This window comes from Echinops telfairi, unplaced genomic scaffold (genome assembly GCF_000313985.2).
Source record: "Echinops telfairi isolate 266 unplaced genomic scaffold, ASM31398v2 ScPeMD7_5;HRSCAF=22, whole genome shotgun sequence".
In the NCBI taxonomy this organism is placed as follows: domain Eukaryota; kingdom Metazoa; phylum Chordata; class Mammalia; order Afrosoricida; family Tenrecidae; genus Echinops; species Echinops telfairi.
Genome location: NW_022103901.1, coordinates 44,824,983 through 44,836,512, shown reverse-complemented (window position 1 = coordinate 44,836,512; position 11,530 = coordinate 44,824,983). Strand labels below are relative to the sequence as shown.

Below are 11,530 nucleotides of genomic sequence, written 5' to 3'. Positions count from 1 at the left end.
GCACCCTGACTGGCTCATCTCCTCCCCGAGACCCCTCTGCAAGGGGATCTCCAGTGGCCTACAGACAGATTTTTTGGGAAAAAACAATGACCAAAAAAGTGCATCTGGGCATGGTCCCCTTTTGACGATATATATGTAAATTCTTAATAAAATATTTACAATGTGAAAAAAAGTTCATCTGAATAATGAGTATATGTAAATTTACTATACTATTCTCCTTTAATTTTTTTTTAATCAGCACTTTACAGGCATACCTCATTGACGGTGCTTCACTTTCTTGTACTTTGAAGAGAGTGCATCTTTCACAAGTTGAAGATGCTGGAAAACAGCAAGCTTGTCTGTGCTGATTTTCCAATAGCATGCGTTTGCTTCACAGCTCTGTGTCTCGTGTTGGTGATTCTCACCGTATTTCGGCTTTTTCATGATGCTCTGGCTCACTTCATGGGCATAGTATAGTGTAATCATAATCATAGCATTTTTATGTCCCCGGAAGCCAAACACCGTGCGTGCTCACGTCACCGCAGTCTCTCACTCAGTGCAGCCATGTGGAGTAGAGCACCATCTCCCCATGGCTGCCTGTGTGTCAGGGCACAGACGCATCCTGGAAGTACCTGCCTTCAAACAGTCTTGGAAACGAACAACTTCTGCTGTAATTGATTTATGATCTGACTTGGATAAATAAAAGATGGAAAATCTTCCTACATGAACAGATGGAGTGCTAACCTACTTCAGAAGAAAGAAAAAAAAGTCAAGTGTATTTAAGCTTTGAGAGTGGAAAAAAGTATCTTGAAACTGAGCCAAATACTAAAGAAACATCTTGCATTTCCTTGAGTTCCTTGCCTTGTATTTTTTTAACCCCTTGGGGACATTTCTAGAAACTGAGTAACAAGTGTGCTTTTCTACCTCCCCCCACCCCATTCCCAGACCCAGGAGCTATTCAAATATGACCATCTAATTTACAATTGTGAGGATGGCACCGGACCGGGCAGTATTTCCGTTTGTCGTGCATAGGATCACCGAGTCAGAACTGACTCAAGGGCACCTGGTAGCAGCAACAGTGACCTTCCACTTCTGAGACCCTGGTTTCTTTACTTGCTAACTAGGACGGCTAGGGTTAAAACAGACTATAGAAATAGAGAGCCCTGGTGCCAGAATGGTTACTAGTTAGCCTGCTAACTGCAAGGTCGGCAGTTCAAAACCACCAACCAGCTCTCTGGGAGAAAAGTGAGGCTTTCTACTCCCATAGTTAATCTTGGAAACCTACAGGGGGCAGTTCTACCCTGCCCAAAAGGGTCACTGTGAATCAGAATTGATTCGATGGCCGTGGGATTGAGTTTACAGGGGCAGGGCGTGTTCTCTTTGCCTCATGTGAAGGGCTCCGCCCAGTGAACCCAGTCCACTGGCATCAGTAGTTGCAGTGTGCCAAGTGCTTGGACATTTCTTCTGCTGACCATGCCAGGGCCTCAGTCAGCAGATAGTCTGTTTGTTTAAAATCTGTAAGGAAGGCGGAAACAAGCAGTCCCCAGCGATCCACAATAGTGTCTCCTAAGCACCACCTCCAGGGTCCTCCACTCAGTAAGGTAGCACTCATGGAAGCTGGGGGACAGCAGACAGACCAAGAACCTGGAGCCTGGCCCCTGTCAGAAGCGAGGATGGCCAACTATCATTGTTTGCTTCCAAAATGCCTCCTACTTTTGAGCAGTCACAGTCACTTAAATTCACTTGCTGTGTTTTTTACATTTTTCTCTACATTTCTGAGGGCTGTACAAAGAACATCACGCAGCAGGGATGGAGTCTGTGAATCTGTGAGGCCTTCCTTCACTCTGAGGTTGGAAGGGCTGGTTTTTCAAAAGAAGAAGCGTTTAGCAACCCAACTGACATCTTTCCCTGTGCAGGTTCCTGTCAGGAAAGCTGGGGATGGGATAAAAAGGCCTTCTTCCTTAATGGCACTTTCTCCTGGCACACTCCAAGAGCGGACAGATGGCAAACATCCCTACTCTTCACAGCACCACGTTATTAGCAATTAAATGTGCTTTTATCTGGTCTCTGGTCAACACAACTGTCATGCTCTCAAGATTTTATGATGTTTCATTGTGATGCTAATTTCTCAGTTTGGCATAAAATGATCATAACAGCCCTTTGTGTTGATGGATGCATTAGCTAAGTCTGCTACACTGGCAACCCCGTGCTCAGGAGCTTTGTAATCCGCAAATGCCAGCTGAGTGTTTGCAGGGTGGTTAAGGTTGGACAGCTTTTTTTCCCACAGCGCTCGGATCCCTGTGCTGACATCATCCCAGTCACCGTTACAGACATGAGTGAGGTAACACAGTGACACAATTTTTTTGTTCCAAATCCTTATTTCACCACTCTATCGGTTGCTTTGTGAGAAATATTTAGTTATGAGCCTGTGTGTGCTTAGGAAGCCACTGAAAGGTTGTAAGTAAAAGGGTAACATCTCCTAGACTCCCGAAGGAGGAAATCCTGGTGGTCTCTTAGAGATTAATGACTTCACTCTGAGGTAATAATAAATGTATACACACTTTTTTTCTGAATCAGGTCAGTGGACTACCAACCCCAGATCTAAGCTGGCAGCTAGATGGGAAGCCCATACGGCCCGACAGTGCTCACAAGATGCTGGTGCGTGAGAATGGGGTGCATTCTCTGATCATAGAGCCAGTCACATCCCGAGACGCCGGCATCTACACGTGCACAGCCACCAACCGAGCGGGACAGAACTCATTCAGCCTGGAGCTTGTGGTTGCTGGTAGGCTTCTCCATTATCCTTTTTCTAGCCAAGATGGAACGTCGGGCTCAGAAAGGCAAAGTCATACTGCATTGCTCAACAATAAGGAAAACCAGATTGCTGGGATAATAGATGGTTTCATCAAAAGGACCAATCAGGACTTTTTATAAGGCGTAGCAGCGAGCACTCAGCTACTCACTGAAAAGTCAGTGGTTTGAACCCACTCTCCAGCACCGTGAGAGAAAGGCCTGGCAATCTGTTCCCTTTAAAAATTTCAGTCTAGAAAACTCGAGGCATTTCTACTCTGTCACATGGAGTCAGTTGAGGTGATGAATCACCTTGCTGGCACCAAACAATAACATGAGTCTTTAGCAAGTCAGAAATTTAATTTTCTTTACTTTGGTGTGGTCGTTACTAATCCTCATTTTCTCACACTACTGTGACCAAGGGGAAAAGCACAAAAACATTAACAGCCTTACTTGGCTGACCAATTTATCGCGTGTGCAACGGATGACCCCCCTAGTGATACACAGGGAACGAGCTGCAGTAGTGTGGACTTTTAAGAGCCAAAGTTGATATACAAGAACCTGTGAGTGTCAGACACACACAACCCTAGGGCTTAAAGTGATGTAATGTGCAGTGATTTCAAAATTCAAATGTTTTAAACATTGCCATCTATCCAAAGTGCCAGAGTCAAACTTGTTTGCTTTTAATTGATCATATTGTAGGTATTGGCCCCTTGAAGTCTTAACTGCAGATAAGCTTTAAATGATAATATATTTTTTTAAAAGAAGGAAGGAAAATATATTATGGAAAGGTTCATACCATCCTTAAAAGTTGCACACTAAATGAAGACTTTATTTTTCATATTTCTATTTGCAGAATATTTCATATACGTTTTCTCACAGTTAGTACTCAGAACAGTTGTATGAAATAATCAGAGGGAATCATGTTCCTCAATTTAAAGAGGTAGAAAGTAGAACAGCTAACTGACTTCCCCAGGTCTCCTTTGGTAAACTGAGGACACTCCAAAAGCACCCCCAGCCACATTGTGCGACACTGAGCTGTGTCACGAAATAAAATAGCAGTGGTCCTCACTAGGGTCCTGGATAATGACCTTCCTTGCAGCACCATGGCATTTTTCAGACAGAAAGGTGGTAAATCCATCTGTGGGCTGTGGTACTACATGCTAGCCATGCTCAGAAGAGGTTTGTAAGGTACTCCTTTTTTGCACCGGAGTCAGTTTCATTCATTCCTGTAACGATTTATCCTCAAAGTGGAAGTGTTCATTTTCTCCTGTTAAATGTGCCTTGCACTTCAGGACCAAGGATTGAAAGCCCGAGGTGAAGTAGTTGCCTCAGCCGGCCACTGTGAGCCCTTACCCTGTTTCCCCAAAAGTAAGACATCCCCCCAAAATAAGACCTACTTACAGTTTTGCCTCTCACTGAAATTTAAGGCATCCCCCCGAAAATAAGAGCCCCCCCACGCCCAAGCTACCGTAACTCTGGACGCCGGACTGTAGCAGCAGGCACCGCCGCGCAGCTCACTATTCGCCGCAGTGCAGCTGGAGAAGACGGGAAGTGCGAGGTCTCTTAATAAAACAATAAATGCGTACCGTATTCTTCTTCATAGAAAAATAAGACCTAGCGCATCTTTGGGAGCAAAAATTAATATAAAATACTGTCTTATTTTCGGGGAAACAGGGTACTTCCACAGGAAGCCCAGCCTTTATCATCAGCTCCACACCCCACCTCTCATTGACTTTACTTGCTGTGTGACCTTAGGGATCACCATAGCTCACAGGAGTTTTTAAGGGTTAAATCGTGAGCGGTGTCTGAGCATAATCAGTACCTTGCAATAGCATTGCTCCAAAATATGACTCTGACTGGCAAATCACTGAGGCATCAAGGTTCATGCTACACATCTGCTCTTTTCCCAACTGGGGCCCAGAAAGAATACTAAATAAGCAAGTCAACGAAACAAGTTCACCCTCTTAAACACCACACGACATGGACAAAACTAGAGAACATTATGCTTAGCAAATTTACACAGTCTTACAAAGATAAACACATACTATCGCCGTTGTTTTAAGGAAAAACAAAGAAGAAATGCAGTTTACGAACCAGAAGACGCGCCTTGGAGAGCACGAGGAGGCCAGGAGCAGGGGTGGCGAAGGGAAAGGAGGGGAGGGAGGAAGGCTTCACAGGAAAAGAAACTAAGAATACTACGTGAGCTATCATACCACTTTCATACCCCTAACCAGTCTAGCTCAGGGGACAATGGGAAGGCAATGAAAATACCGCCTCAGTGAGTTTTAGGCACGTAAAGATTTTTCTCCTCTCCACCTGGCTGTACCCTGCTTTGCTTTGAATGTTTGTCATCCGTGAGGAGCGACTTGGTGGTGGACAGAGTCACACTTCCTCAAATTCATTATTAGAAAATAATTGAGCTTTATTCTTTCTATAAAATTGTTTCTACTACTGATCCAGGAAAACCATTGAGTGGTAATCCGCCTGTTGTCATCAACAGTCAGTTCTGTAAATAATAAAGGTGACTTCTTCATTCAAGGTAAATAAAAAGTTGCCTTTTTCCATAGCTCCCTCCAAAGAATACAACTTGCAATGTGTACTGTGGAGGATGTACGTTCTAGCTTTAATAAGTATTTCTTTAAAGCTGTTAAATTTGGGTGAAAATGGCTTTCTTTCATCCTCCACTCCCTTAAACTAAATCCTTAATGCAGGAGGTAGAGATCTTGGGGATTCTCGGAACAAATACAGATCGCAGTGGAAGGATTTCCCTAGAAGGGCTTGTTGTCTGCAGGGTGGGCTGCGCGGTGGCGGTCATGCGATGCTTAGGGGTCGGCGGTCATGCGATGCTTAGGGGTCGCTGCAAATGCTGGTGAGAACTGAACAGTCCATGCCACCCGTCAGACGGGGCATCTTGGGCAGCAGATGTTTGGGCCGTGTGGGGCTAGTAGACCTGAATTAATTGATGGAATACATGAGTGGAATGGAAAACAGGTACTTTGCTCGGTAAAAGGATAGTTTAGAGAGAGGACGGTCAACTCACCATCTAATATGAAATGTAAGAAAATAAAGAAAAAGCAGTATTCAGACAGTACTTCTAAAACTTTCTAAAAAGCTCTGAGTATACTGCTTTGGTATACTGCTGATGCAGATCCGGCTTGTGTTCCCTCAGCGAAAGAAGCACACAAGCCGCCTGTGTTCGTGGAGAAGCTGCAGAACACTGGCGTGGCCGACGGCTACCCCGTGCGGCTGGAGGGGCGCGTTTCCGGCGTGCCCCCGCCGCAGATCTTTTGGAAGAAAGAAAACGAGTCACTCACTCAGAGCACCGACAGAGTGAGGTGAGACTACACGATGATGTAACAACCCCAACTGCTCCTAATGCTGTACACCCCAGCAAACCGCGTCGTGCACAGCACGTACATCTCTGTGCAGCAGAAACAAGTCGTTCTTTACCCTTACTGTGTGTACATTTTACTAAAACGCACGTTCCGACTGAATCTAATGGGGACTAAAAAACAATAATCATTTATTTTGTAACTCGAGAAAAGGTGCACTCACTTGTTTCCAGGATGACCAGGGGAGTGGGGACTATTCAGTGATTTTCTTTGACGAGGAATTAAGTGCGCAGACTTACTCAACCTCTTGCCGTCTGCTCTGCCCGCTCGTTAGCATTAATGGGGCCAGCAGCCGCTCTAGAATAAGTGTAAATCTATTATCTGCGGTTGGCACAGTTCTGCTTCTAGTGACCTAATGAAAAAGGAGGCTGCATGTCCAAAGCCACTTTTAAAACCTGTAGAACCCTAATGGCTTTCTTCTTTCTTGCAGCATGCATCAGGACAACCATGGCTATATCTGCCTGCTCATTCAGGGAGCCACAAAGGAAGACGCTGGGTGGTACACCGTGTCGGCCAAGAACGAAGCTGGGATCGTGTCCTGTACGGCCAGGCTGGATGTTTACAGTGAGTGCCACCTCGCCTGCACCGAGTTAGTCATTGCAGTGTAAACAGTGCGACATCTGGACAGCAAATCCTGTTACTCGGGAAATCTTTAAAAGAACTGTCATGTTTGATTTGCTAAACGTTTCATCTTGCTCTCTCTCTTTCTATTTATAGTTTCTCAACACTAATAGTGAACCACCCCAGGAGAACAGATACCCAAGTATCGCTCAGGAACTTTGAATTCGTAGCAAACATGCATGTTGACTTCTCTTAACGTCTGCTAGTCAGTTGTTGCTTCCTTACTCAAGCATCTTAGGGGTTAACATAGGCAAAGGCATAACCACGTTTGTTGGTTGTTTTGTTTGGGGTTTTTTCCTTCACATTTTCTTGCGACTGCGTTCTGCAAATGACTGCCTTGTAACCCTGTCATACATCATAATCCTCTCACAGAGCCCTCGTGCACTCAAAATGTGTGCGCTGCAATGCTGGAATGCCTGCTTTCCTGGCGTAGTGCTTATGTGATCATTCTTAAGCCGCTAAGCAGATCTGTGTGTTTGTGATGTAAATGTGTGTACATGCATCCTAAATTTAAAGAAAACTTCCTCATATATTTATAGACTCATGCACCAGCCCTACGTGAACCATTGACCCCCCCCCCCCAAGAAACTGTAGAAAAATAAGAGTTCATTGCAAAGCTTACCTCTTTAAATAAATAACTTGGTGAGGTTCTCTGCGAGGTTCTGTGACCTCAGCCTTCCATGCTGTCTAATTCCTTCTGATTGGTGTTAAAAACACCTATCCATAACACCTAACTGCCCTCATGACTGGCACTTAATAGATCGAGTTGTTTATTATTACAGTAGAGCAGCTGGTCTTTGCCCCAATAGATTGAGTTTTTTAAAGAAAAAATAGTTCAATGGTTGAGGGAAGAGGATTAGAATTCGGAAGCTTCGTGACTTTCAAAAGATGCCTTGTGCTGTAGTAGTTACTTGAAAATAATTATCGCCAGGAGGGTGGAGGGAAGGTGGGAGAGAGAGGGGGAACCAATTACAAGGATCTACATATAACCCCCTGCCTTGGGGAAGGACAACAGAAAAGTGGGTGAAGGGAGATGTCAGTGTAAGACATGACAAAACAATAAAAATGTATAAAATTATCAAGGGTTCAAAAGGGAGGGGGCATGGGAGGGGATAAAATGAATAGCTGATACCAAGGGCTCAAGTAGAGAGCAAATGTTTTTTAGGGGGGTTTTGAGAGCAAATGTTTTGAGAATGATGATGGCAACACATGTACAAGTGTGCTTGACATGATGGATGGATAGATTATGATAAGAGTTGTATGAGTCAGACAGTGTAAAATATGACAAAATAATAATTTATAAATTATCAAGGGTTCATGAGGGAGGGGGAGGGGGGAAAATGAGGAGCTGATGCCAGGGGCTTAAGTGGAGAGCAAATGTTTTGAGAATGATGAGGGCAATGAATATACAAATGTGCTTTACACAATTGATGTATGTGTGGATTGTGATGAGTGGTATGATCCCCCACTAAAATGATTTTTTTTAAAAAAAGAATGATCAATTATACATTGTCATTATGATCTAGCGGTTAGAGTTTCACTACCCTGTCAGACAGTAAATCTGCAGTCTGTGTATAAGATGCAGCACTCTCCTGGCCCGACCAGGGATGTGTTTGTTAAGTTTTTTGCAAAGAATATGTGCCTGGTGTGTATCAAAAGAGGTCCCTCCATGGTGCAAACAGTTAAGCGCTCAACTAGTAGCCAAGGTTGGCAGTTCAAACACACCTAGAAGGCCCTGGGAAGACAGACTTAGTGCTCTGCTTCCTAAAGGCCATAGGCTTAAAACTCCTGTGCACACAATGGGTTGGGATGAATTGGAAGGCCACTAACAACAAGAATGTATCAAAAAACCCGCTATATTCCCTTGAAACATGTAAGGGCTTTCTGGTGATAGCTGGGTTAATCATCTCAATTTGTTTTGTTTTTGTTTTGTAGCCCAGTGGCATCAGCAGCCACAGAGCACCAAGCCAAAAAAAGTACGGCCCTCAGCCAGTCGCTATGCTGCACTTTCGGACCAGGGACTAGACATCAAAGCTGCGTTCCAACCTGAAGCCAGCCCATCTCACCTGACACTCAACTCAGGCTTGGTAGAGAGTGAGGACCTGTGAGATGACATTCTTGTTACAGCCAACACCCTGACATAGCCTTGGCCTTGACCAACCATAGTTCTTTGTCACATTGTGCAAAAGGCAGAACCATAACTTTGACTATAAAGGAAAAAACCCACCAAAAGAATATTTCCCTTACTTACTATACCAAACTTTGAGTGATGATAATAGAAATGTACACAGTGCACAGAAAATTCACATTCACCATCCAATTTAGAACTTCCGGAACTGCTGTGATTAGCATGGTGTGAAATGCCAATATGCTCCAGGAAATCAGTTGTGCACTGGAAACCACCATTTGTATTCTCAACAAGCGCCCTGAAACACAAGCTGTAGGTGCTAAGTAACTTGATGAGGGTGAATGCTTATGACGAGGCAATTGTACTACAAATCATATTAAAATGATTCTAAAGTGGTAGCATTTTCAGACAGCTACAGTGAACCAAGTGCAATATGTATGGATAAAAAAGGAAAACAGAGCCCAAGTAAATGCCTTGTCTTTGCAAACTGTTTTTTATAATTCATAGAAGAACTACTTGCCTTAAATTTTATTAATACCAAGAGTTTCCTAACAAGGTTAACACCTACGTTCTTTAACCTTTTTCTTTGTGCCTAGAATTTTCTTTTCATGCTTCCTTGCTAGGAAGCTTATTTACAAACCATTTGAAAAGGCGAGTTTAAGTATCAGGAATAGAAAGCAGATCTGTGTGACAGTCCATTCCACAAAAGGAACCCAAACCAGCCAGATGAACCAGGGCTCTGGTATTTGGAGGAAACAAGGGCTTGGGAGGAGAAAGAAGGAAGGCAGGACAACTACACTCTATTCCTTTAGATCAAAGGAGAAGGGACAGGCGTTGTGGCAACGGCCAAATGTTTCTTTGCTTTTCTTCAAAATCAATCTCTAAAATACAGGTGATGGGAAAAGAGAAAAATAAAACGGCCATGCACAATGGTCGTTGGGACATTGGTAGCACATGTGCTATGGAAATTTCATGTGTCTGAAGTTTGTGCAGTAGTTGAAGACTTTGGATGTGTAGAGCAAGTTGAGATGGGTTGAGACTGCAAGATTGGCCTCAGGGAAGACCTTGTGTGCTTGAAAGAAATGGAGACTTCAGGCAAGAGAAATCGGTTTGCGCCATAATGTAGTGTTTGCTTTGGTTTTTTCCAATGGCAGCAAGATATGGCAAATGGAAAGATCAGTCCGTGTCCCTCCTGAAAGCTTGCTCTAAGAAGATGCTGGGTACTGAGCAGTTTGTAATGGCGTCTGCGCTGAGACAGCTTTTAAAATGCAGGTGATTCTGCATCAACTAGATTGAGCTGATTCTGACCAGACTTGATGGTTTAAGTCGGAACCAATAAATCTTTAAAAGGAGAAAAAGTAATTTGGCGTAATATTATAAAGCATGAAGTTTTAATGGTACTTTGTTATGAAAAAGAACACTGTAATTCTTATGCAAACACGTTATCTTTCATTATTTATACTAAAAATGTTGAACTCTCTTAGCTCAGTTACTCAATTCAGTATGTAGTTGTTTTTAAAATAATTTTATATCTGTGTACCACTCCGTATATTTCATATTACTGCTTCACAGGTACAGCTTTCTACTTCTTTGTAAGAACACCAACCAGCAAAGTTTTAAATAATTAAGAGGCATCAGCACTGGGTGGCAGATACTGTATGCCAAGTGGTACCAGGTTCTTTGGCTATAGTTGTAGACAATGCTAATACGGAATTTAGGGTACCAAACAAACTGTCTCATCGAGCTATCTAGATTGCAGAACTATGACTTACATTGAATCTTACTTGCCAAATTTTTCTGAATGTGACTTGCTAATTTGCTGGGTTTAGGATTAACTAGCATTATTTTGCCACCTTCCATGTTGTATTTATATTTTAAAAAAAACCATTAAAAAGTATTGTCACACTTCCTTGGATTGTTGTGCTGGTGTAATGTGGATTTAACATCAATAAATATTTAACAAATAATAGTTGTAATTTTCTGGGACAGAATATTCACTTGTTACCGTTTCCTAATGCTCTAAAAACTTAGCTCAAACAGAGACTTGAAACATCTTCAATTCTGACGGTTAGAAGTTTGGGCACTGACCCAGAAGGAGATTCAAACCCAAACCAGCCACCCTGGAAAAAAAGTTAAAGCGGTCTACTTCTATAAAGATCTTACTGCCTCAGATGCCCTATGGAACAGTTCATGTAATTTCAAGCACACATACATCCTCAGACACCACCAAATGCTCATAAAGAGCATTTTTAAAGGCATAAAACCAAAAGGACAAGAGAGGGGACTGATGCAGGAACTTTTTTTGTCAAGTTTTATTGGTGCTTACTCCACATACCACACAATTCAATAGTTCAATCATATCACGAAGAGTTGTACCATCATTACCACAATCAATTTTAGAACATTTTTTCCACCCTAACCCCCATGGTTAAATCACTGGAAGAACATTTTTTTAATAGTTAGAAAGTAGACAGCATACCTGAAATAGCTAAATTTTGGACAGCAATGAAGAAAGCTGAGAAACAACTTACTTTCCATGAAGTCCCCAAGAGACTGTGAAAACAGGTACTTGGTAAAAGCCCGGGACGTTGATGGCAGGACTTAAGAGGAAAGCTAG

The 11,530-nt window shown here is 43.0% G+C and overlaps 1 protein-coding gene across 3 annotated transcripts in view; it reads left to right on the top strand.

Annotated features, from left to right (window-relative positions):
- Nucleotides 1–10,880, top strand: part of LOC101655982 (palladin) — a 69,459-nt gene extending 58,579 nt beyond the window's left edge. For 2 of the 3 annotated variants that reach the window (XM_030884362.2, XM_030884361.2), the window contains 4 exons: nt 2,557–2,764; nt 5,942–6,107; nt 6,595–6,728; nt 8,721–10,880. In XM_030884362.2, coding sequence (XP_030740222.1) covers nt 2,557–2,764; nt 5,942–6,107; nt 6,595–6,728; nt 8,721–8,893 — 681 coding nt within the window. In that variant the 3' untranslated portion in view covers nt 8,894–10,880. Of the gene's footprint in view, nt 1–2,556; nt 2,765–5,941; nt 6,108–6,594; nt 6,729–6,881; nt 6,928–8,720 lie in introns of all 3 variants that reach the window. The other variant, XM_045300166.1, reaches the window with a different exon arrangement.
- Nucleotides 10,881–11,530: the final 650 nt, after the last annotated feature.